The 26,638-nt window shown below is 44.5% G+C and overlaps 2 protein-coding genes and 1 long non-coding RNA gene across 4 annotated transcripts; 2 read left to right on the top strand and 1 right to left on the bottom strand.

Moving 5' to 3' along the window:
- Positions 1–46: 46 nt before the first annotated feature.
- On the top strand, positions 47–4,693 carry LOC131127758 (uncharacterized). 2 transcript variants are annotated; one of them, XM_058069975.2, is made up of 10 exons: positions 1,502–1,825; positions 1,909–1,939; positions 2,120–2,679; positions 2,859–3,255; positions 3,382–3,423; positions 3,502–3,608; positions 3,667–3,728; positions 3,794–3,960; positions 4,041–4,199; positions 4,265–4,693. In XM_058069975.2, the coding sequence occupies exons 1-10, from the start codon at positions 1,739–1,741 to the stop codon at positions 4,621–4,623; spliced, it is 1,971 nt and encodes a 656-aa protein (XP_057925958.2). In that variant the 5' UTR covers positions 1,502–1,738; the 3' UTR covers positions 4,624–4,693. The 2 variants fall into 2 exon arrangements, 1 of the variants encoding a protein (XP_057925958.2); XR_013628163.1 differs by lacking the exons at positions 2,859–3,255; positions 3,382–3,423; positions 3,502–3,608; ... (2 more) ...; positions 4,041–4,199; positions 4,265–4,693 and having other exon boundaries at positions 47–1,825; positions 2,120–2,238.
- Positions 3,314–25,827, bottom strand: LOC131119969 (uncharacterized). Its single transcript, XR_013628164.1, has 6 exons — positions 25,568–25,827; positions 24,137–24,307; positions 23,947–24,076; positions 21,300–21,354; positions 17,689–17,762; positions 3,314–3,710 (listed from the first exon to the last, which is right to left on the bottom strand). It is a non-coding gene; the product is annotated as an uncharacterized LOC131119969 (long non-coding RNA).
- Positions 22,654–26,638, top strand: LOC131119966 (homeobox protein OTX1 B-like). Its single transcript, XM_058064885.2, has 4 exons — positions 22,654–22,883; positions 23,868–24,031; positions 24,154–24,305; positions 25,589–26,638. Exons 2-4 carry the CDS (start codon positions 23,935–23,937, stop codon positions 26,321–26,323), a joined length of 984 nt encoding a protein of 327 aa, XP_057920868.2. The 5' UTR covers positions 22,654–22,883; positions 23,868–23,934; the 3' UTR covers positions 26,324–26,638.

Here is a 26,638-nt window from a genome sequence, read left to right as displayed (position 1 = left end):
TCGCCTACTTCCTGTGTGACATGTTTCTGCTGGCCTCACGTCTTGATTGGAAGTGCGTGACTCCTATCAGTTAGAGGACAAAGTGGGCGTGGCCTTCAAGAGAACAACGCGTGCTTGTGTGCGCCATTGCGAGGAGGCGCGGATCCTGAGAGCAGATTGCAAATAGTTCCTGCAGCTGTGGCCTCAAGGAGAACCTCAGCATGTTCCCCAACGCTCCTCTGTATCCGGGCTTTGTGGTAAGTGTACTAGAAGAACCAGGAGGTCCAGTCTGAACCGCCTGCTGTACCCTCATTTGCCTTTCAGGAACGAGGAGGCGACAGCGTGGTGCTCGGCCGCAGCAGACTGCGCAGTGTCTTGATGATGCTCAACATCTTTACGTGCCTCCTCGTGGTTCTAACCTGGAAACTGAGCCCGGACCGCAGCGGACACCAGAGGGTTCACGTCCCATCCAGGAGTTTCTGGTCCCAGCAGGCAGTGAGCGGATCCTTCTGGAACAAAGAGCAGCAGCAACTGGACGTCCTCTACAACCCCCTCCTGGGCGCCGCTCACTCCAAAGACCGTGTCAATGACACCGGGCCCGTGGACTCGTGTGAAGCGGACCAAAGAGTCCCGATGCAGGTTTGGGACTACAACACACTACCGCGCCGCCTCCAGGACTTCCTCCTGTACATGCGCTGCAGGAAGTACCGCATGCTCACTACGCCGAGCCAGACATGCCGCCGGGATCTTTTCCTGCTGCTGGCGGTGAAGACGCTGGTGCCCCACTTTGGGCGACGCCAAGCCATTCGGCAGACATGGGGGCGAGCGGGCGTCCTCGCCAACCGCACGGTGGCCACCGTGTTCCTGCTGGGTCAGACCCTGTCACAAGACCACTTCCCAGACCTTAGTGGGATGCTGGGCCGGGAGGCGGAGCTTCATGGAGACCTCATCCAATGGGAGTTCAGGGACACCTTCCTCAACCTGACCCTGAAGGAGGCGCTCTTCCTGGACTGGTTCCACAGCAACTGTCCACAAGCCCGATACGTCCTCAAGGCCGATGACGACGTCCTGGTCAACACTCTTCAAGTTCTGGACTTCCTGGAAGGTCTTCCCTTGGCGAAGTCAAAGGATCTGTTCATTGGTGACATCATCTGGAACGCCGGCCCACAAAGAGACCGGAAGCTCAAGTACTTTGTCCCACAGAGTGTTTTTACAGGAGAGTACCCGCCCTATGCCGGGCGAGGGGGCTATTTGCTGTCTGGGGACGTGGCGCTCCGTCTTTGGGATGTCTCCCGCCAGGTGGTCTTGTACCCCATTGACGATGTCTACACAGGAATGTGCCTGCAGAAGCTGGGCCTGGTTCCGGAGCAGCACCAGGGCTTCAGAACGTTCGACCTTGACGAGGAGTCCCGCCAGAACCTGTGCGCTCACAGGAAATTGATGCTTGTGCACAGCCGCACGCCGCAGGAAATGCTGAAGATCTGGACTTGGATCGTCCGACCACAGCTGGACTGTCAATGACCTTGAAGCAGAACATTCCCGAGATTGAAATAAATGGGAATAATAATATTCAAACATATTTGCAACAGGAAGTCACCTGCCTTAAAACAAAGAACTATTAATTGATGATGCTGAGGGATGCTACCCCCTGGTGGACGAAGCGGGCAATCGCAGGTAATCAGCTCTTGATGAGCTTCAGCTGTTAATTACTTAAGTGACGTCACTTCCCCCTTCACGTCGTGAGCAAGCCTAAAAGAAAATGTTTGCTAGCAAAATGATAAGAAGCTTTATTAAAAGTTCTGTACTCCTCTTTCTGCTCCTTTTTGGGACCTCCTGCAAGGCACAAGTAAGGCGATCAATGACGTCACATTGGTCTGACAACACTGGGGGTGTTTATGTGCATTTACGGTATGTGTGTGTTATTTGCAGCTGGACGGAGAGCAGGAGGAGCAGATCTCAGGTCAGTAAGTAATACTGTACGTATACATACATATATTAGGATTTTGTAAGCAAAACTTGAACAAAAACACATTTATGTAATGTCTGGCTTCCAATCACGACTAAAGAAAACCCCTAAATATGATTTAATGCATATAAAAGGCATCGGTGTTTGTTGTTAACATGATGCTAACCTCCCTAGGTGCACGTGGCCAAGGGGGCGGGGCTTTCTTCGCGTTGAGGAGCTGCCACCAGCAACTGGGAGGCGATGGCGGCGAGTTCTTCTCTCCCGACTACGTTTGCGCCAATCCGCCTCTGTGGTGCAACTGGACCATCCGGGTGGACGCCGGAAAACGGGTCCAGCTGCACCTGGAGGACCTGACCCCGGACGACGCCTGTCACCTGAAACAGGACCAGATCCACGTGGATGACACCGCGGGGGGTCACAAGGTCCTGCAGAAGTGCTGGCGGGAGGCCAGGTACACGTCCTCGTCCCGGACCGTGCACGTGGTCCTGCTGATCGGGGGCTGGCCCGCTCAGCAGTACCGAGGATTCTACGGCCGCTACCGGGCCTTTGGACCGCCTGTGGCTTACCACCCGCGGGACGGCGTCCCAGAGGCGGAAATGGGGTCAACATGGCCTGACAGCCTTGAGGACTTGGAAGAGTTCGGACCGAACCCCACACCAGCCGCCTCCCTTCCCCGCTTGGATTATTCCGATAAAGCTGCGGACTCGTTTGTGGAGCAGACCGCACATGCTGAGGTAAGTGAGTTTAGATGGGTACAACTGCAGCAACTAGAAAAGACCACTAGGTGGTGCCATTGCTCTTACCTCATAGCCTCATAGAATAGTGTTACTTTGGTTGTTCTATATTTTAGTTTTACTTTCACTAAATTAATTTACAAAAAGTCAGATGAAGAATAAAATCCTCTTCATGCCAGCCGCCTCCCTCGGAGAAGGACTACTCGATGTTCCCGTTGACGGCCGAGCCCACGGCGCCAACGCTCAACCACGGGATCTTCCGCTCAGAGAGAAGCATCGCTCGGATGCTTTCTGACCTTCCAGCACCCAACCGACTCCCCAGCAGCTCCCTTCACACTCCGATGGCCAAACGCAGGGAAGTGAATGAAGGTCCGCTTCTCCCTGAAGAGGACACAAAGATTTACCCTGTCCCGCAAGGACCGGATGTGGGCTCAGAACCAAGTGGAGATCCTGAAAACGAGATGTCGGAATCAGAGCGGCAGCCATCATTCTCTGAAGAACTACAACCTGAGGAGCTCGGAGGAACCCCCCTGGATCCCAGCGTGGTGGAACCACTGTCGGATGACCGAGGGACCGGTGAGTACTAGCAATGACCCCGGTACATAAAAAAGGCGCAGAGTGACAGCTCCCTTGCTGCGCTCATAGATTGATGAGTTGACCTCTCACTCTGCACCAAATCACTCGTCCATACATTGTTTGCAGTGCACATCCGGAACCGTTCTGGCATCCAACATCGGCCAGGTGGTGAGTACGTTTAGGATCACATTGTAGAACCAGAACCTACCAGATACTAGACTTCCTAGTCCACTGTGTTCTCTGTAGACCAGCTCTTTGAAGTCGCTGTGGAGGTCCGCCTCAGCCACAACCAGAACCAGAACCCGGACCAGATCCGCATTGATGGGTCACTGATGAAGTCCATCAAGGCTCTGGTACGTCCACACCTCCTGTCGTACTGTCACGTTGAAGCTCATCAACGGTGTGCTGCAGGTTCTCCAACATCTGGACGGGCTGCACGTGCCGCTCACCTTGACCTTCAAGAGAATTAAAAGGTCAGTCCAAGAAGGCCACCTGGTTGGAGATGCAGGTCCACATTTCAAATCATGTTGGTGTTCAGGCTGCGTGCAGGAGAACTCTACATCATCTGGTTGAACACCGGCCCGGAGGACGGAAGCCACCACGTCTACTCCAGCGTCCACTCGGACCTGCAGGGCTTGGTTGGTACCGGTGTCGCTCTGACGAGGAACCACAACAACGCCGTGATCACCTCGGTGTCCATCGGAGGTTGGACATCATGTCGAGGAGATCAGACCCTGGACCGGAACCGCTTAGTGGCTCATCTTTATCAACTTCCTGTCTTGCAGATGTGAACGAGTGCGGGACCCAGTTGGCGCTGTGTGACATCAACGCAGATTGTTTGGACCAGTTTGGATCTTACTGGTGCCGCTGCAGAGCAGGCTTCAGGGATGAGTCCCGTCTAGGTCCTGGTGGAACCGTGTGTGTGGACGAGAAGGCAGCAGACGGTGAGGAGATGATTGAGATGATTCAAAGTTTTATAGTCCTGCTCGCGGTTCTGGTTCTTGTTCAGGCTGCAGAGGGGGTCCGTCAGCTGAGACCAAGGGGGTGTACGTGGTCTTCTTCCTGCTCACCGCCGTCATCGTCCTGCTTCTCGTGGCCGCCTGCACGTTGTACCGCCGCCGCCACCACGGGGCCTTCTTGGTGCGCTGTGGCAGTAAAGGCCACACCTCCCAGCGCTGTCACGACGACGCCTACTCCTACCCCCCTGACTCGGACCTGCCGCCGCCCCCGCTGCCCACCAGGGGGCCTCGTGACGGCTGGACCCTGCAGAAGGAGCGCCGTCCCGCTGCTGATGTGCCGTTGCTTCGCTTCAGCGCGCTGAGACCGTCGGACAGCTACACGCAACCACGGGCGGCTGACAAGAATTAAACTTGCTTTGCTTTTTCTTTGGTTTTATGTTGCCTTCGTTATGTACACATTTAAATAAAGTTCAGCCACTGATTGACGTGGGAAAATGTGTTTTTTTTTTTGGTAATCTTCAGGATTGGGATTTTGGAAGATCGAGTAAGATCGGTTTGTTTGGCTTCACCTAATACCCGTTAAACGTCATTTAATGAGAATAAAATCTAAATATTTGTTAAAAGTTATTAAAAATACAATAAAGTCAAAATATGTTTTTTTGTTTTTTATTTTCTATCTAATATCACTAAAATTTCTAAAAAAAAATCACAAAATTTATATCTAAAGTTTTTTTGAATTTTTGTCACGTATGGAAGTACTGGGTGATATGAGCATCCAATGCCATAATGGGTACCATAGTAAGTGTCAATATAGTGATATATATAGCACATCATGACTGGTTCAAGACTCTTCATCCTTGTATTTAGCAAACATCAACTGCTTGGATTGTTTCTTGAATTGGCTCATCGTTGTGCATTGTTTGATTTCCTTACTCAATCCATTCCATAGTTTGATTCCGCATACTGAAATGCTATGGCTTTTTAACGTATTGGATGACATTTTTAGCTAATTGGTTATTTTTTTATCCTTATGCATTATTTTAGCTGTTTGAAGATGAACTATATCAGCAAGTTGAAGTATTAGTGATTTTAGAAATAATGACTTAGTATGTTCTCTGTAGGCGGCATTATGAGTCAAAGTGCACTGTTGCGTCTCTTCCACGAGGGGGAGGTGTCATTGACGGCCACAAAGAATAAAGACAGGTGAGCTAACAAGGGTGAAAGGTCACATTGCTGCTAATCCGTGTAACACTAGAAGAATAATCCGCTGCAGCACTTTTGTGTCTCCTGAGAACATTTAGAAACGTGGTGGACTCCAGGTTTTACTCCGTTTCAAACCGCCATGAACCTTCCATAGTTACTGATGAATGTAAGCACGGCCATGTTGGCTGTTTTGCATTATATTGCATTGTTTGGCTTTTTTGTGGAGCTAGAAAATACCCTCATTCCCCATGTTTGATGTCCCACAGCTAATGGCGTTCATTAGGACGCTCCAAAAGGAGCTTTGTCCGCCGCGTGGTGGCCATTAGGTTTAGAATGACGGCGTGCCGAGAGAAAGGGTAACTTTACCTTAATCTGGGTTTATGGGCCCCCTGTATGCACAGGTGTGTGGCCCTTAAACCCGCAGGAGATCAACCCTGCCTCCTGCGGGCCGTGTGCATGTTTGATGCCGTGAACCTCCTATTAACACTTTTTCATTAAATTTCAGCTCACTTTACTTGGCTTCCGTCCTGATCGGACCTGATTGTAACCACAGCGGACCAGGACTTTGGACCAGGAAAGTGGTGTTTATATATGTAAACTAGTAAAACATTCTAGTATGCTAACGTTTGCATGCTGGCAATGCTAACATGCTAACATTAACATGCTAACACCGAGCATGAAAGTGTTTATATATGGAAAATAGTAAAACATTCTAGTATGCTAACGTTTGCATGCTGGCAATGCTAACATGCTAACATTAACATGCTAACACCAAGCATGAAAGTGTTTATATATGGAAAATAGTAAAACATTCTAGTATGCTAACGTTTACATGCTGGCAATGCTAACATGCTAACATTAACATGCTAACACCGAGCATGAAAGTGTTTATATATGGAAAATAGTAAAACATTCTAGTATGCTAACGTTTGCATGCTGGCAATGCTAACATGCTAACATTAACATGCTAACACCGAGCATGAAAGTGTTTATATATGGAAAATAGTAAAACATTCTAGTATGCTAACGTTTGCATGCTGGCAATGCTAACATGCTAACATTAACATGCTAACACCGAGCATGAAAGTGTTTATATATGGAAAATAGTAAAACATTCTAGTATGATAACGTTTGCATGCTGGCAATGCTAACATGCTAACATTAACATGCTAACACCGAGCATGAAAGTGTTTATATATGGAAAATAGTAAAACATTCTAGTATGCTAACGTTTGCATGCTGGCAATGCTAACATGCTAACATTAACATGCTAACACCGAGCATGAAAGTGTTTATATATGGAAAATAGTAAAACATTCTAGTATGCTAACGTTTGCATGCTGGCAATGCTAACATGCTAACATTAGCATGCTAACACCGAGCATGAAAGTGTTTATATATGTAAACTAGTAAAACATTCTAGTATGCTAACGTTTGCATGCTGGCAATGCTAACATGCTAACATTAACATGCTAACACCAAGCATGAAAGTGTTTATATATGGAAAATAGTAAAACATTCTAGTATGCTAATGTTTGCATGCTGGCAATGCTAACATGCTAACATTAACATGCTAACACCGAGCATGAAAGTGTTTTTATATATAAAATAGTAAAACATTCTAGTATGCTAACATTTGCATGCTGGTAATGCTAACATGCTAACATTAGCATGCTAACACCGAGCATGAAAGTGGTGTTTATATATGTAAAATGGTAAAACATTCTAGTATGCTAACATTTGCATGCTGGCAATGCTAACATGCTAACATTAACATGCTAACACCGAGCATGAAAGTGTTTATATATGGAAAATAGTAAAACATTCTAGTATACTAACATTTGCATGCTGGTAATGCTAACATGCTAACATTAGCATGCTAACACCAAGCATGAAAGTGGTGTTTACATATGTAAAATGGTAAAACATTCTAGCATGCTACCATTTGCATGCTGGCAATGCTACCATGCTAATGCTAGCATGCCAACACCGTGCTCTGACCCTTTTTCATGTACGAATGACAAAAATGGTGTACCCCGCCTCTCCGGTGCCGTGGTTCGTCATTGGAAGTTAGAAAATGTAGTCCAATCAGGTGGCGGCGTGTGGTCACATGAGCGGTGTACGGAAGAGGATGACATTGTTTGCAAGGAAGGACCGCTGACCGTCTGATTAGATTGAATAAAAGGTAATTGAATGAAAAGAGCAGTGATCCATGAACACTGAAACCATGAGGTCGTCCCATCGCCTCATACACTTTGAGGCGACATGATCAGCTAATGTCAAGCTAATGTTAAGTGTCCTTAACATTCCGCGAGAACGTTGAACGTTTCCCGTCATCCTCTCCGAGAGCGGTGGTAACCCCGGTAACCTTTGCCGTGTTGTCTTCTTGCTCTGACGTCACTTTGTGCTGTTTATTCACGTGTAGTAATGGGGGCCGCCAGCAGGGGGCGGTGGTGGGCAGTGACAAGAAACCGTGTTGTCAGCAGTGGTTTACTTTTTTGTCAGGACAATGCCGAGATGATTTTGGTTATTATTAAGAAAACCATGGAAATTGAACCATGGAAAAAACACTTTTTAAGTCATTTTATTTTATGTTTTACATTATTATTATTATTAGTCGTTTTTAACTTGTATTCATTTATTTTTTTGACGCTTCTATCAGTCATTTTTAGTTTTTTCAGTTATTTTTTTACATTTGTATTCAAGTTGTTTTTAGTTTTTTTTAATTTTTATTATATTTACTTATATTTATTATTTTTTTATTATATTTATAATTTGTTATACTTATATATTTTTATTACTACTATTACTATTTCATTTGAACTTCTAAGTAATTTTTATATATGGCACATGTTTGTTTGGGTGACGACAACGTGTCTCAGGTCTTTAATAAAAAGTCAAACCCAAATCACATGATGTGAAGTGTCAATCATGCTAGCTGGCATGTCCGTCACCTGTCCCGACTTGTGTCTTCAGAGCCTGAGGACGCTGCTGGGGATGTTGTTGTTGGTGATGGCGGGGGGGCTTTGGGTAAATGGACTGCCATTGGGTGGGGTGGGGGGTGGGGGGGGGGTGTTTTGGGGACTCCTCAATAGCATGTGTGTCTATTGTCTGTTCAGACAATGGCAACAAACAAAACATTAAAATGCAAATGGACGAAATGTAGCTAATGATGTGGCTAATTAGTTGCTAAGTGGACGCCTCGCAGCGCTCCATGCTGGCCTCTAACACGCGGTCTGTGTGAAGAAGTCATGCTAAAATGAAGTTTGAGATATAATACTTGTTCCGCTAATGAGACTACGATGCTAAAAGTAGCATCATAGATGTAGTAAGATGTAGAAAGTCGTAAATATCTTCTAACTGTTGCTGGAGGTGACTTAGCAAATCAGAGCACTTTGTATTGGCTCAGGCATGAGTAGTCGACTACAGATAATAGTAATTGATCAAAGTGTTGTTCTATGTTGTTTTCAAACATTGCTATGACATCAATATCACAATATTACTACGTTTATCTGTATAAAACATTCTAAGTAAAAGCTTTCAAGAGACTGACGGCGGTCATGTGACGTCATGTGACTGCGTGTGGAGCCAAGCGTGTTAAAGCGGCCCGAGTAAGTCAAGTGTCGTCTTTTGTCCGCTCTCTGGTTTCCTCGGGATGCTGAGCGGCCTAATGACGGCCCTCGGTTAACGAGGGTCGCAGCTTAGCTACGTCACGTTGTGGTTAGCACGCCAATTAGCAACAACAACAAAAACAGCAGCAGCAGCTCAAGCGGAAGAAGCAGAAACATGTTTCAAACTAAAAACTTGTATTGTTTTCTTTCCTCTCTGCTGATTGGCAATCGCTCGTTAATTTTGTGTTCTTATCTGCAAATTACATGATGAGGACAGTTACATTTGTTCACTTCCTGCTTTCTTGATATAGTTTAAGTGTTATTTTAATTTTTTTATTTTTTTTATTTAAAAAATGTTTTCTTAGTTTTTAATTTTTTTATTTATTTTTTTAAACATTTTTTTTAAACAATTTTTAATTTTAAATTTTTTGTCACATACCAAAGTACGAGGTGATATGACCATACAATGACATCATGGGTACCATAGTAACTGTCAACTAACTAACTAGTAACTCTTCATCCTGTTACTACGTGTTCCCAGCATGGGTATAATAAAAACATAAAACCTTGTTGGAGGTTTTGGGGTGCGTTTTAATAGTGGGGTTTTGGGTTTGCCTTTGTTACCTGTCTCTTTTTATCTGTTTTTATATCTTTAGAATGCACAGACGCCAGAAACCATCAAGACGACATGAAACGCGAAATGAAATATTAGCAGATTTAAAATAGCCAAATGAAAGTGGGTGTGTCTGTCTTACTTTGCTCGTTGCTGCTGTCGCCCTTTCAAACATTCTTTAAGAGTGGAATAAAGGGCCTGGGGGGGTTGGGGGGGTCGGGAGAGGGATTGGGGAGATTAGGCTACGGGATCCTGCAGGCATTGTCTGAAGAGCTGAAGATTAAAAAAAGGCATTGCTTTGGTTTTGATTTGGGTGGGTTGCTGGGGTGGGGTATAGAGACAGAGGAGGGGGGGGAGTGCAGAGTTTGGGGGCAGGTGTTGTTGTTGTCATGGGGTTTCAGAATAAAAGCCGCCTTTGTTTCCTGTTTGATTTTTGTCTTCATTATTAAATGACATGAGTTTTAGTCATAGGTATGAATGTGAGTGTGAATGGTTGTTTGTCTATATGCGCCCTGTGATTGGCTGGCCACCGGTCCAGAGTGGACCCTGGCTCTCGGGGCAGCTGGGATAGGCTCCAGCATAACCGCAAGGATAAGCGGCATAGAAATCGGATGGATGGATGTTTTGTGTTCTTGGGAAACTTAATTCCCAAAAGCACATGATATCAACAAATGTAACAAAACATGCTTTATTTGCGTACGGAAATGTGGGAATTGCGTTGAAATCTAAGTCCTTCATGAACAAATATGATGGCTGGCTCACAAAAATGTCTTTTATGGTTGAAAAGTGCTTGTCCAATGTAAACTTTCCTTCAACGTCAATGTCCCTGATGTTGCGATGCTTTTATTTTGAAGTCCCCCTCTCAGCAGCTGTATGGCTGAATCATAATGTGTGTTTTTTAATGAGCTTCATCATCGGGCTGGTGGTGGGAGTGAAGTGGTGCCCCCCCCTCCTTGTGCAATGGCCATTAGCAGGCATATTGATTCATTAGGCTAATACGCTAATGTGTTAGCCTGTTTGCATGTGTGCAATATGACACTCTGCAAATTTGTTCTAACACATTCCCCCCAGGGGGAGGGGGGGCAAATACAGCTCCTGCTAATGTGGGGGTGGAGCCCATTACGGCGAGAGGAGACCAATGTCAACAGCTATAAACACAATATGTGTAGCGTCTACTCGGTAAACAAATACAGTGAAGTCCAGCCTTTGGTTAGCATGAGTCATGGCTAGCTAAGATGCCGAGGAGATGCCAGAGCTTGACAACCATGACACCTTGACCTGTCACGTTATTATCGATAATAAAAACGAGGTCTTCGATAAATTGATATGCATGTTTGTGTGTCTGCTCTTCTCTGTGTGACACAGGCTGGATGACAAGAGGGGTCACTCTGCATCTGTGTGTGTGCTTTGGTTCTGTAAGTGGAATGACCAGAGAGAGTGGGCTCTCATCTCATGTTGCGATAATATTGACTACCCTGGAACCCTAATTCCTTACCCCAACCCTCTAACCCTAACCCTTACCATCTAACCTTATCTTAACCAGCTAATCCTAACCCTAACCCCTTATCCTAACATCTAACCCTAACCCTAACCCCTTACCATCAAACCCCTTATCCGAACCATCTAACCCTACAATCCTAATCCTAACCCCTTATCCTAACATTTAACCCTAACCCTCTAATCCTAACCCTAACCCTTACCATCTAACCCCTTATCTTCTAACCCTAACCCCTTACCCTCTAACACTCTACCCCAACCAAACACTAACCTCTTACCCTAACCTGACCCAAACCCTACCCAAATCCAAACCCTCTAACCCGCTAACCCCCTAACCCTGACTGTCTAACCCCAAACCCAACTTAACCCCCTAACCCTAATTTTAACCCTAACCCCAACTCTAACCCCTAACCTCTAACCCTAAAACTCTAATCCTAACCCTAACCCTAACACCTTACCCTCTAAGCCTCTACTACTAACCTCGAACTAACCACTAACCTCTTACCCTAACCCTCTAACCCTAAACCCTAACCCCTAACCCTACCCAAACCCTAACCCTCTAACCCTAACTGTCTAACCCTAACTGTCTAACCCTAAGACCAACCCTCCTAACACAATTTTTAACCCTAACACCCCAACACCCCAACACCCCAACACCCTAACACCCTAACACCCTAACTCTAACCCCTAACCCTCACTAAACCTAACCCCGTATGACATTTCTATGTATTTATTGTCTGGTTAGCAAGAATAATGATGCCACACCCACACTGACAAACAGAAACTGGCAGGCACCGTGAGCCGAGGCGCCGAACCCACCCCCAACCCCCCCACCACACATCACCGCTACTTGCCGATGTATCAGTTGGTCACGGTTGTGTCATGAAAAGTTCAGCAGTGTTTGGGTAAAGAATAAATGACAGCGCAGGTAAAATGGCTACGGCAGGTAAACCTGCTCATCGGGCGATGTCACAAGCTCCTCCCCTTTGAGCAAAGCACCCCTCCCCCTGTGACTATTAATAAGACCAGATTGGCGTACATCTGCTGCTTCTGGCGACCTGGCGGCCGCAGCACGCAGGTGCTAACCCCCAACATCCGCCCCCCCCAAAGGCCACATTCTTGTAACCTTCTGAGCAGGCCTCTCCCATCGCTGGCCAGCCACTGCCCCGGCAACAAGCATTGTCGCTCTATGTAAATGTGGGGGGGGGGGGGTCAATAAATGAAAGTTTGCCTTAAATCCCACGAATAATGGAGGCAGAGGCTGAGATAAACAGGGGGATTACTCCTCGCTTTTGCATCAGTCACCCTCCTCTGGGTGGCCCCAACAGTCAGGGAGGCAAGGATGGAGGGGGGGGGCCACAAGGGGAGAAAGCACGTTTAGCGCACGGACATTCACACGGCACGTAGCGGGGGAAGAAGTGAGCCTAATTCCATCAAAGACGAAGAAATTAGCAATTAATTTATTCCAACCGCCCCGCCCCCCCGCCCTTTGCTGCCTTCAGCCTAATTGTTGCTTCTGCAACATCTGGTCCAGGATCAGCCATGCTTCCTCTATTAAAGCAGGAAATCTGCCTTTTCTTGTGCAGGAAGATTAGTTTGCTGCCAGCAATCACTAAAAATGTTGCTCTTTTTTTTTTGCAGGCCGTGCAGAACCGCTGCGTCATTTGCAATTGTAATTTCAAGTACAATTAAAGAAGTTAAATGATTGTGTAAATGTAGAACAAGCCGAGTCTTTGTGCTCAAGGGTGCATGAACCTGCCGCCCATGGCTGGCTGCTCCGATAAAAGCACTAATGAAAGAATGTAGCACTGTGCAAATGACAAACTCGAGTGTTGCGGACCTGCGGCCTCGCTCGCCTCTTCTTGCCTCTGTCACATGACGGCGTGGAAGATGACGCTACAGCAGGTACCTTTGGGGCGGGGGCACGGGAGGCTTTCATAAATTTACAGTACTCGGCTCCTATGCTCTCCATTGTTGCATTTTCCTGGTTTTCTGGTATATTCCACTTGTATTATACAGTTTAAAAATAACTGTTCTCACGCTTTTCAATAAAGATATTTCAAAATAACACATTCTAGAGTTAGAACTGTGATATTTTTGCCCAAGGTTACCATACTGGCTCATGCTGAGCCAAAAAAGTACCTTTTCATTCAGTTAGCTTATTTCTGGGCATGCCTGCTCATGTCTTTTAGACTAAACATGCTAACATGTACATATGTTAAATACATACGTATATTCCGCTTATATGATACGGTTTATAAATAATAATAATTTCTCATGCTTTTCAATAAAGATATTTCAAAATAACACATTCTAGAGTTGTAATTATAATACAGTGAAACCGTCAACTGTGATATTTTTACCTAAGGTTATCATACAAAAAAGTACCTTTTCATTCAGTTAACTTATTTCTGGGCATGCCTGCTCGTGTCATTTAGACTAAACATGCTAACATGTACATATGTTAAATACATATATTCCACTTATATTAAACGGTTTAAAAATAAGTGTTCTGATGCTTTTCAATAAAGATATTTCAAAATAATACATTTTGCCAAGGCAAAAAAGCACCTTTTCATTCAGTTAACTTATTTCTGGGCATGCCTGCTCATGTCTTTAAGACCAAATATGCTCACAGACCACACGGTGGCCTAGTGGTTAGCATGTTGGCCACACAGTCAGGAGATCTGGTAGATGTGTTGCATGTTCTCCCTGGTTTTCAACAAGCAGACAATGTTGTGAATGCTGCGGCGGGGGCGGAGCTGATCGGACCGATAACATATGAGCCGATATCGATACCGGGCTTTTTCCCTGACATCGCTCCTAGTTTTGGCAATATTTACGATATTCTGTTATTGTGGGAATGCATGGAAGGGAGGTGATGTCATCAACCACCTCAATAAAGTTTCTTCAAAGTTCCTTTTAGCGCTTTTCCACTCCATGCATTATGGATCATCACCCCTATGTTGTATTTTGTTGGCGTTGTCTTTTCCCATGATGCTCTTGGCGGCAGCGGCGGCGGCGCCACATGACCACAAACGTTGAAAGAACACAAAAGCACAAAAAGGTGGAGGCCAGCCGGAGCAGAGGCGGCGGTCCCCGGGCTCGGCGTCCGCTCGGCCCTCGCCGTCCAGCCGGCCCGCTCCGACTGTGAGCCGACGCTAATCAGATTGCTCTGATCCCTCCGGAGCTTCCCATGTTTTGAACACCTTCAAGGACCACATGGTGCTAGCGGCATCAAGACAACTAAATGAGAAACCAGAAGAGGTTTTTTTGTGACGCCTGGGGCCTCTTCGCTTTTCAAGGCGGCCGCCCATTCACATGGCACCACCCTGAAAAGAAAAGATAAGAAAAGAGTCCTACAGGGGGTGTGGATGAGTAAACTTGGTAGGAAAATGTCCCGACCTGAAGTAATAATCAATTTATGGCCTTTGATGCTGGGAGATTCGTTAGCAGGGAAATTGAAAAGCGCGAGGAGAAAAGGGGGGGGGGGGGGGGCGAGATGCTCAAACATGGCGGCTGTTTTCTCTCAAACGGTGTAATGAGATCACTAACATCTTGAGGCGGCGCCATGGCGGCCAAACAAGGAGATGAAAGGTGAATGGGCCCGGGTTCCTGCTGGCGGCTTCACAAGAACTTTAATAGCGCGGCGCCCTGCGGAAGGTTCATATTTAAGAGCTTAATGGCAGGACGCCTTTTGGCTTTTGTCATCAGATCATGAAGGACTCGCTCGTCGGTCCTTTGATGACTACACCTCTCAGGTGAGCTTTGTTTGTCATCAAATAAACGATATCGTTATGATCAATGTCGGTGCGGCGCTACAACGTCACCGGAGACAAAGATGGCCGCCCTTTGGAGGTCTATGGAGGTGAGCGAGCAGATCGGCCGTCAACACGGAATGTCCATTTTTTGCAATCAATGCAGCGGCTTTCAATGGGGATTGGGGGGGGGCTTTCTACTGGGGATTAGTTTTGGTGACTTAAGAAGGCCGACTACCTCGGTGCCCCCGCCATCTGCGAGTGCACCCCCCCCCCAGCCTGCTGACGGCCAAGCCTTTCACTGCCGCTAACAAGGCATCTCCACAGCACAGACCCACTCCAAGTAATTAAATCAATCCCTTTGTGTCCCCCGATATTCCCCTCCAGTGGGTGGACGGGGTGTGGAGGGGCGGGTGGGGGTGTGGGGGGGCTAGCTGGCCAAGATCTGATTATGGCTCTTCATGCATATTCAGACCTAAACTTCCAGCACAATCTCAGACTTTTTAATACGTGCGTCGGTCTCACGCTTCCTCTTTTTTGTGCTTTTTCCCGCTAAACATGTATTTACTTGTCGTCCGAGCACGAGGAGGCGTGTTTGAGAGAAAGCCATAAGATGAGGAGAAGTTAGGGTCGCAGCCCCAAAGACAAATTGGATTAGCAAGTATTGGATTAAAGGTAAAACGGAGGGATAACAAACAAGAAAAGCTGCCTGTGATCACAGGCTTTAATATATTTCTTCTCTCCCTCCTCCTTTTCTGTCTTTCTTTTGAGGGGGACAGAGCCCAGGCTTAAGACAGACTTATTAAAACTGGGATTAATTTGTAATGCTCCCCTAACCCTGAGGGTCAACCGCAGATTTGTTATCTAAAGCAAACAGGAAAAAATGTACTAGAACAAGGCAAGCAGGCTTTAAGTGGGCGTCTGCGGGCCTCGGGGGGCGATGGGTGCTTTGTGGCGACGTGTCAACCGCGAAATATCGACGAGCGCCACCACAGCAAGGAACCATCATGCTTTCACATCTCGGACATCCGCCTGATGAAACACTTTGGTTGGAAGATAACGAAAATAATCGTTAATAAGGAGATTGTGGTTCCTGCGTGTTGTGTTTTTGGGTGATTCTCCTGAAAGGGGAACCGGGGAGGGTGCCGGCACTTTGAGGGGCACAACACACACACACACACACTACAGGGACTTGAAGTTATTACCAAACAGTTCCATGACCATTACAAATAAACATCCTCCATGGCATCTATTATTATAAGGTAGCTGTGTGATGATGTGTCTTAAAGGGGACCTGTTATGATTTTCCATTTTTTTACCAATAAATGTAGTTAAAATGTTGTATTATTGTGTTAAACCATGCCAAAGTTTCAGATAATGAGGTTTGCGCGTTTAGAAGTGAGCCCTGGAAGAAGTTTAAAATGGCTCAAACACTCAGAAGGTTTTCAGAAGGTGTGGTTAAAACTGGCCCTTTGTGATGTCACAGAGAAGGGGACTTACATGGGCGGGGAAGTAAGCCAGATAAGCTCTCTGCCCTTCTCTGCTCTCCTTTTGTGTTCACGTTGCTACGGCTCGTAAGGGGAAAGCCACACTTGTTTCCAATTCCTAAAGACGCCACCTTTGGGTGGTTGGACTTCCTGATTCCCGACCAGCAAAACAAAAATATTAGCATCTGTCAACGGCATTTGACTCTGGACTGGTTTGTAAACATGGGCCAGTATGCAGCTGGACTAGCCAACAAACTTTCTGAAGCCCGACACCTTTCCAACGTTACTTGGTCACATGGAAGAGTCAGAAGAGTGAGCAGTAATTAACAGTTTATAGTTTACAGTTTAAAAGCGCTTGCCTGTGTAGCATTATAGAGTGTGCATACAGGGAGCTGGGTTGCTAATAGCCTTTTCCCACCACAATCAGTGGCTCTACCCAAGTTTTTTAAACAGTAGTAGTCCCACAAAAAGGATTAGACGTAACAGATACTGTAGAAAACTCTAAAACCATTGAGAGACTTCCTGAACTAACTAACTATTTTCTTGAGAAACTTGGGACTGTCCAGTCCAGGGACCCAACACACATGGCTGTATGTTAAAAGGCGACATCTTAGAAAGATACATCGCTGTTTATTATCAACTCCTATACAGTTGGGTTCAAAGCTAGCGCACAAACCGGAAGACCTTCTAAGCACTCGGGAGTGCAAATTGGGCGTGCCTGGAGGCGGGTCGCTGGTGGAATAAATTAAAACTGTTTTCACTGGACCCACAAAATCTAAAGAAATACAACTGAATAGGTGCAGATTCTGGAGGAACTAGAAAATCTTTCTGTGCTGGTTATTGTGTGTAGCTGCTCTACAGGAGTCCAAAACTCAATACAAAAGGGCTGAAAATGAGCATAATAGGTCCCCTATTTAATAATAATGTAGTTACATGCTGATAATAATCAATAATAATCTATGTACATGATGGGCCTATTGCTATAATTATGTCGTTACAGTACATCATGGTGATTTTAATAATAATTGCATGATGACGCGTCTATTAACAGCAAAGGATAGATGATAATTAGCGATAATAATGTGGTTACATGATGGTGATGATTAGCAATAATAATCTACTTACATGATGTCTCCAGTAATAACAACAATGTAGTTCCATGAGGAATAATAATGTAGTCGTTACAGCGTAGGAGCTAGCTGTAGTGGATTAGCGTGACTGACTGGTGACAGTGTTGAAATCAATGTATATTAAGGCTTTTTAAAGATTAAGTCATTAACATATTGATGACGTTTTTGTGCTTGCCTCGGGAGATTTGAGAGTCGCTCCACTGACGGAAGAACAAGAAGAAGAGAAGAAGAGCTGCAGGCCTCATGATTCTCATGGAGGTAAGGCAGGTCATCATCATCATCATCATCATCGTCGTCGTCATCAGGAGATAATGTCATGCAAAAAAGAGAAAAGCGAGTCACTGGGTTGTTTTTAGGATGCATGACAGCCAACGCAGATTGATTTTAGCGTCGGGCATTGCTGTGGGAGCTCCTCGCCGTGATTCCCTCCCGCACCTGATAAGCTAGCTGATCCAAAGTAAATCAATTCTAATTAGTCCTACGTCCTCATAGCCGGCAGCCTGCAGTCATGTGCACACCTGATATCAGCTCATCTGATGGTTATTACGTGGAGGACCGGTCTCTTCTATCAAGGACACTTTTTGTTGCTCTTTTGTCAGCCGGCCTGCGGAAGCCCGAGCTGGAAGTAACATTTTAATTCATCAGTGTCCTAACTGTCTTTATTTTGTATTAGTAATATAAGTTATATCAGTTTTCCCTACTCAGTCAGTATTCTATCCTCTTTTTAAGCATCGGTAGTCCCCTCAAAAACGTATAATGATCACATTTCGACTGCCGATGTTGTCGAGATGCTATGTTACTACTCTTTGACGTCATACGCCGTAAGTCAGGGAGTTCATGAGCTACCAGTAGCTCCGAACCACTTTCCAAGTAGCTCTCCGAAGGGGTTTATTCATTTAGTATCAACACCTATACCGATAAAATTAGGAAGTGGGTTTCGGCAGTAGTCCGGAAGTCCTGGGGAGCGCTTGGTGTGAGCAATCACTGCGGAGTAGGCATGTCCACCATCCGGTGGGTGGAATAAATTAGAAGAGAGCGTTTTGAATAGGAATAAGTGCAGATTCTGGAAGATCTAGAAAGCTTTCTCTGCGGTTTATCGTGTGTAGCTGCTCCATAGGAGTTCACAACTCAATACAAAGGGCCGGAAATTAGCATATTTTCGACCATCCCTCTTATTTTCGGGATGTTGTCCACATTTGAGCGACTTGGATTGGCTTTTTTCCACTTTAAGCATTTTATAATGTCTAATTTCACTTCACTTTCACTTTCACTTTTCTAATCTTACATCCCGAGGGACTACGTATTCTTCTGCTATGCGTATGTAACTAGTTCTATAGTTTTTTTGTACAGTATTGGTATTGATTAATCATTTGTATCGTATCATATCTTGACTTATTCTGGATTGTTTAGCTTGTTTTTTTAAACACAAACGTATCACAAAGTGGCCCTTAAATGATTTGCTAAGCAGAACCATGTGACTCCACTTACGCTCGGCTGATTGATTGTTCCACTTTTATTTCATTTTTATGATGTATTTGTCTCTTAAAAGTTGATGTGGTGCAGGAGCACTTTGGTGTCTTTCCAGCTCTGATAAGCTCTTTAGACCCTGACAATCAATATGTAATCCTGTGCAGGAGCTTATCCGCCGGACCGACCGGGACGTTGTTGAGCCTTTGTTTGGTTCGGGTCGTCTATGGTTCTGTGCTACACATTGATTAGCCGCACCGCTACAATCCTATCACGACGATGGGGAGAACTCTCGTGTCTGGCGTCCTGCACGCTGCGGACCAGCCAGGCGGCGCTATGAAGACAAGTTTGGGCATCATTAACCTTTGCTTTTTCTTTGACTTTTAATTCTCCAAGACCCAAGCGTGAGGCGACTGATGGAAGGAGACGATGACGTCATGCGTACCATCGTGTCCAAACGTCTTCTCGTTTACATTTGGGTGCAAAGATTGGTGGTCTTTCGATATTTCGATGTGGAGTGAGCGTGCATTCCTGAGTGGTGGCAGCGCTCACATGGTTACCACGGCAACGCTTTGTTGGACATTTCTGAATGGACACAAGTTTAAACGTGATCGCCTGAGGAAGAACACAGTGAAAGAGACAAGAACTGGGGGTGGGAGGGGGAGCATAATCCTAAAAGGATTGGAAGTTAACCCCCCCCACCCCGACCCCCCCCCCAACGCACACACTGTGTTGAGGGGTGATGGGTACTGGACGGGGTCAGTTGGTCTCATGGTTCTGGGGTCTGATTCCACCCCCCCTCCCCACCTTGGTTGTGTTCTTAATGAGAGGGGAGGGACACTGTGGCTTTGATTGACAGTTTCACCAACCCCTCTCTGAATTGACACTGCTGGTACCGGTTCTGGTACCGGTTCTAGTACTGGTTCTAGAGCTTTGTTTTTATTCCTGAAGTCTGCTGCACAAACAAAGCTCACTAAAACAGGCCGGGCCGGGGAAGATCGTAAGAGTCCCGCCGGCCGGCACTGGTCAAGTTTCATGCTCACATTAAGCTCCGCCTCTGCGTCTCAACGCCAGCAGCACTTTTAAGGGAGAAACCTGGGTAGAACCTCTTGGAGAGTTTGGTGCAGGTGAGAGGACACCACAAAGATGATTGGCGGAGGGAAAGTTCTTCAAGCTATTTCATTTTCATCACACCTACCAGACCTTTGGACCTGACTCTGTGTGTGTGTGTGTGTGTGTGTTCCTTGGGTGTATTCCGTGGAGGAAAGGTGTTCAGTGTGTGTACCTGACATAGCATAGCCCCAAAATGTTCCATTATTAATATTGAATCCTCCTTTCGGGAAATTCACTTATCATGGTCCAGTCTGGAAACAATAAACTGTGATAAACGAGGGATGATTGTATAGCACAGATCATCGTAAGAACGCTGTTTGATCAGGTCCAACTTGATGGTATTTTCCAAAAAGTTGCCGGGGGCCACATAAAATGATGTGGTGGACCACATTTGGTGTGCGGGCCTTGAGTTTGTCTGCTAAGAAGTCATTCATTTTCTACCGCTTATCCTCACAAGGGTGCTGGAGCCTATCCCAGCTGTCTTGGGGTGAGAGGCGGGGTACACTCTGGACTGGTGGCCAGCCAATCACATGGCACATATAGACAAACAACCATTCACACTCACATTCATACCTATGGACAATTTGGAATGTGGGAGGAAACCGGAGTACCCGGAGAAAACCCATGCATGCACGGGGAGAACATGCACACAGGTCTCCTAGCTATGAGGTCTGCGCGCTAACCACTCGTCCACCGTGCAGCCTGCTAAGAAATCACACCGTTTATGGGGACAAAGCTTATTATTATTACCAGTGGTGTAGCTGTATTAGTATCAACATTTCAACTCTTTAGCAACTATATGGGAATAATTGTTCCCAAATTCAAGGTTTTCCCAAAATATGGTGAATGTGTGAATCAGTCCATAACAAAATATTTTCTGCTTCAAGCTGGCATTTCTCCACAGCACGTGGAACACTAAAACGGCGTTACATCGTCTTTGTCTTCATATGCACGTCGGCAGAACAAAGTGGCGTCCTGCAGTTTGACTTGTGGAGCAACGGGACAGCACTTGGGGCGGACTTTTAAGGGCGCTGCATGGACACCGGCAATCATTTATGACACAGGCGAGCACACTAATAATAAATATTTCATATAAACTGCCAACATACACACCAATAAGATGATATAAGATTATTCACAACCACAAACATGAAAATGAGTTTTAAATTCCAAGTGTATTTGGAAAGAAGTGGTTAGCTGTCATACCTGGAACCCGGCAGCATGCAGCATTCCTGCCCGGCTTGTCTTCCTCCCTTGCAGCCTGCACACAAACACACTCTGCTTCACTTTCTCTTCGCTATAAAGTCCACACAAGTGGCAGCATCCTGTGACATTACTGACAAGCTCGGATTTACTGGATGGACAACAAGAGCAAGCACAAGGGAAGCCCACCAGCACCTCCTCACACACACTCTGGCCCGCCTGATCCCAGGATTTACTGGCTTAGTATTAAGAAAATACTCCAGCAATTTGGGATTAGAGCCCCCCAAAAACCCCCCACAATAACGACAACCCAGTCCACTTGATATCTTGATACTTGCGGTCAACGTGTGGATTAGCTGACATGTAGAACACATTAGTCTTTTTATTCCTTCATCACATTCACTTTCAAGGCCTCATTTTCACCTTCTTGTTTTGGGATTTTATTTCATTGCACCGTTTAAAAGAATATCATTTGTATATCTAATTATGAAGTATATTTTACAATATGCTTGTTGAGGTAAAGATATGTTTAGATACATATAGTAATTGTTTATTTGGAACAAAGTTGCAAGAAGCACATCATTCCCAAAATGGAGAAGAAAAAAACAGGTTCATTTAGTAAAAGGAATTTAAGTGCATTTTTCAAATGAATAACTATATAATTATTATATCCATGCATAGTGTAGATTTAGCTTTTTGTCATAAAATTTTGGTTACATATTGTGTAACTAAGAACTGAGTTTTTTAATTGAATATATTTGAACTGAAATAAAAAAACATGTTTTTACTTTAAATGCTTTAATTTAGCTAATAGCTTTTTACTTGGGGTGTTTTATAGTAAGGCAGTTATGCATGGTTTTGTTTTAAATGCTTTTCCTATATTGAAGATGTTTAAAATGTTTTGAGATGTTTGAATTTAGTTTAAGAAAGTTCATTCTTAAAGTTAATTAAGTTTGTTGACACGAGCTAGCCTTTAAGCTAGGTGAATGCATAAAGTCATAATGTTCTTTAGAGGAAAAAAAGACATGTGACTCACTTTATGTCTGAGGAAACATGAATTAAAGCCAAAACCTATTAATTGTAGTAAAAACGTGAGAGTGGAGTTGCAAAAACTCATCTTTTTAGTCGATGCTGTATTCTTGTGGACGTCGATCTTCACCTCAACTTTGTTAGCGAAACTTTTTACACGTCACGTGAAAACAGTATTTTTACAAGTGGGTGGGAGCTTTGTGAGCAATCAGGGAATCTGATTGGTTGTCCAGGTCGGCAAGGGGATGTGTTAGCGCGCTGTGATTGGCTGACTTGGAGAAGGCCAGCTGCTTGCTTGACTCTTAGGCCAGATCAGGAGCGACCAGCGTCAATCAGCGGCTGACAAACGAGATGCCTGAAGGACCCAAATACTTTTAAATAAATTTATATTTTACTTTAAAAAAAAAAATAACTTTAACTTATTTAATTGCTTCTTGGACAAACGAAGCTGATAAAAACCTCATCGATGTGGATATTTGTTGATGTTTTTATGAGGATATAATCACTTTGACTTTTAGCAGGATTTTCTATTTATTCTAAGGAAACCCACAAAGAAAGGTGAGATTATACTCGATTTCATTTATTTCATTTTTATAATTTATCACGAACACCCATAAAATAGTTATTCCACTCCATTGCAGGTATTTCGAGTTTTTTGTTGTTGTTGAGTAAATGCAAATGTTAGAGAAGTGGGAATGGAAATACAAACAGCATCAATTTAGCATAATAAACCTTAGTCATTAGTCAACAATAGTGCTAATTGCCGTCCTGTAGATCTCATCTCAATTCTAATGGGCCGCATTTGCACACAACATTGCCGGCTTCGGGCCCTTCCTGCGGGGATGGAAATGACTCCATCTTCTTCTCTTGTTGCTCCAACAAGGCAACATTCTCCTGCTAATTGTCTAATTACATTGTTTTCCACTAACGTTGATGCTATTCAACCTGCAGGTCATTATGCACAACATCTCGGGTTATTTAAGTCTTATTTATTTATTTTTCTTTCAGTTGAAATGACAGAAATGGCTTTCAGTGGAGTTGTAGTTATTTTTACAATTGTATAATAAATTATCACAATCAGCACATTAATTATTCAAACCTAAAAGAATGAATTAATTTATTTTAACCACCAAGTAAAATATGTAATTGTAAAAGTATGAATTCAAACATGAAAATAACTTTTTAACTTTTTACTGTTTTTTAATATGTAAAAATTTTTAAAATTCAACACACTGAAGGGTACATGAAGGTCATTTAAGTCCTGTATTTTTATGAATGTATTTTTCCACCATCTAGTATCCTTTTGAGTTAAAATAAAGATGATGTTCGTTCGTTTTGTTCATGTAAATTAATAATTTGGCTAACTAAAGTGTGAAATATTATTTATTAGAATTGTATTCAAATAAAAAGTTTTCATCTGGATGGTAGAGTAAAACTTTGGGGGTTTTTTTAAGAATAAAAGTTGTCTAGAAGTTGGAAACCTGCGCGTCACAAAGTACAATAAAAGCATAAAAAGTAAATAAATGTACTTTTGTACTACAGCAGAACGTCTCCAGTGGACCTGATCTTTATTCCCGGGCCGGTCCGAGCGGGTCTACCCGCCTGGAGCATGATGTCTTACCTCAAACAGGGCCCGTACGGCATGAACGGACTGGGCCTGAGCGGAGCCGCCATGGACCTGCTGCACCCTTCAGTGGGCTACCCTGGTAGGGCCACCTTAACCTTCAGCTTCCACGCACCCTTCCCCGCCCCTGAGAGACATTTTTCAGGTGGATCATAAAGTTAGAAAGCTACCGTACATGTGTCCTCACCGGGCTTCCTCTTACAGCCAACCCCCGGAAGCAGCGCAGGGAGCGGACCACTTTTACCCGAACCCAGCTGGACATCCTGGAGGCTCTGTTCGCCAAGACCCGCTACCCGGACATCTTCATGAGGGAGGAGGTGGCCCTCAAGATCAACCTGCCCGAGTCCAGAGTCCAGGTCTGGAAAGTTTATTTTTATTAACAATAAAAATAAATAAATAAAAAGTGTATGACCGAATATGGCTTTAAAAACTGACAATTTGAACGAATAGATATTTTTTAAATTGTCGTTCAAACCAACCCCATGCATGTGGAAATTGAAAGAATGCCAAAGGGCCTATTTGATATTTTGTAAATATGCTAACAAGTTATGAACTGTATGTTTAAAAATGTGAGCTTTGTGTTAAAAGTGAAAAAGCCTGTAGCATCAACTTCACTGTTGCTCTTTTTCCCCTCATTTGTGCAAATTTTAAACAAATATATTAGCTGTCATATGAAATCATCATCAACTTTTTTCATAACATACATAATATTACGGCTTAAATCTTGAATATTTCAACTTTATGCCACTAAAATAACTTTAAAAATGTGACTTTTTCTTGTTGGATTACAACATTTTAATAACATTTCTGCCACAGGTCAATAAAAAATGGCCACACTTTAGACAGTCGGCGTTTCATAACTTCCTGTCTATGTTCTTCTTGGAGATTTTGTGTGATGGTATAGTGATGTAAAAAGTTTTGTTTTAGTGGTTCTCCAAAGTAATGTTCTACTTTCCAGGGTGTCCCTGAAGTAAACATTCATATACTATAGTTCAAAATATTAATAATTATATATAATCATTATAATCATGATATAAATGATTATAATTATTTATTATTATAAAAATAAAAATAAAAATAAAAATAAAAATAAAAATAAAAATAAAAATAAAAATAAAAATAAAAATAAAAATAAAAATAATTATATATCTATATTTTATATTATATTTTATTTATATATTATAATTATATTATATATATAATTTTGTTTGTCTTCTTTAATTATAATATTTATAATCATCATATTTATATATAATAATGATTATAATTAATTATATAATTATGATAATTATTATATATAATTGTTAATATTTTGAACTATAGTATATGAATGTTTACTTCAGGGACAGACTTCCAGACTTCAGGGACAATTACAATTATAATTACAACTATAATTATATATAATAATTAACAATAATGAACATAATACATATTTTTTAATATGTACATTAAAAAAATGTACACACCACCTCAGTAATGTTTTTATGTATTCATTTAATTAAATGAAACATTTATATTATATGAAGTATATTATCTATGTGTACTATATTTACTCTTACTATATAAGAGTGAGAAAGTGCGTGCCAGTGTGTGTAGTGTCATGTGATGCAGTGCTGACCTTTGACCCGTGCTTGGTCAGGTGTGGTTCAAGAACCGGAGGGCCAAATGTCGGCAGCAGCAGCAGCAGCAGAGCAGCAGTAAAGTAAAAGCCCTGAAGAAGAAGTCGTCTCCCAGCAGAGACAGCAGCGGCTCTGACAGCAGCGGACAGTTCACGCCCCCCGCCGCCTCAAGCTCCGCCTCCTCTTCGTCAGCAGGCCTGATCAGCACCTCTTCCTCCGTCAGCACCCCCGCGTCGTCCATCTGGAGCCCGGCGCCCATCTCCCCGACGCCGACCACGACGCTGCCTGACCCCGTCGCCCCCGTCGCCCCCGCCGCCACCTCCTGCATGCAACGTGCCGTGTCGTCCGCCCCCGGGGGGACAGCATCCTACCCGGTGTCTTACGGCCAAACGGCTGCGGCGTACGGTCAGGGCTACGCGGCGTCGGCGTCCGGCTCCTACTTCAGCGGCATGGAGTGCGGCTCGTATTTGGCGCCCATGCACGCCCACCAGCTCAGCCCCATGGCGGGCGGCGCCATGGCGGGCCACGCCCACCACCCTCACCACATCGCACAGACATCAGGCCACCACCATCACCACCACCATCACCCGCCACACCCCCATCAAGCCTACAGTGCTGCCGGATTGGCCTTCAACTCCTCGGACTGTCTGGACTACAAGGAGCAGACGGCCGCCTCGGCCTGGAAGCTCAACTTCAACACCTCGGAATGTTTAGAATACAAAGATCAGGCGTCATGGCGCTTCCAGATGCTGTGACGTCCATCAGCGGAGACCAGGTGGACATGACCGTGACTCAGGGGAAGAAGCAGAAGAAGGTCTGGTCCATGATTCTTCTTCCAGTCCAGAACTTCCTGAGGAGTTATTCTTCTAAAAGGCAATCCTCCAGAGACAAGGTGGACTTCCATGATGCTGCTAAGACTTCCAGGTTGACCGCTTCCACCTCATCCAGATCCCTGTGGGTTCTCGTCTTTTAGGGTCCACTGGAGAGCGACGAGCAGCACGTTTTCGTACTTGTTCTTTTCAGAATGTCAATTAGACATCAACGTTTTTACAATAAAGTTCAAGTATTCA

Source organism: Doryrhamphus excisus, linkage group LG9 (genome assembly GCF_037039965.1).
Source record: "Doryrhamphus excisus strain RoL-2023G ecotype Guam linkage group LG9, RoL_Dexc_Guam_v1.1, whole genome shotgun sequence".
Taxonomy (NCBI): domain Eukaryota; kingdom Metazoa; phylum Chordata; class Actinopteri; order Syngnathiformes; family Syngnathidae; genus Doryrhamphus; species Doryrhamphus excisus.
This window is presented reverse-complemented; position numbering and strand designations above follow the sequence as displayed.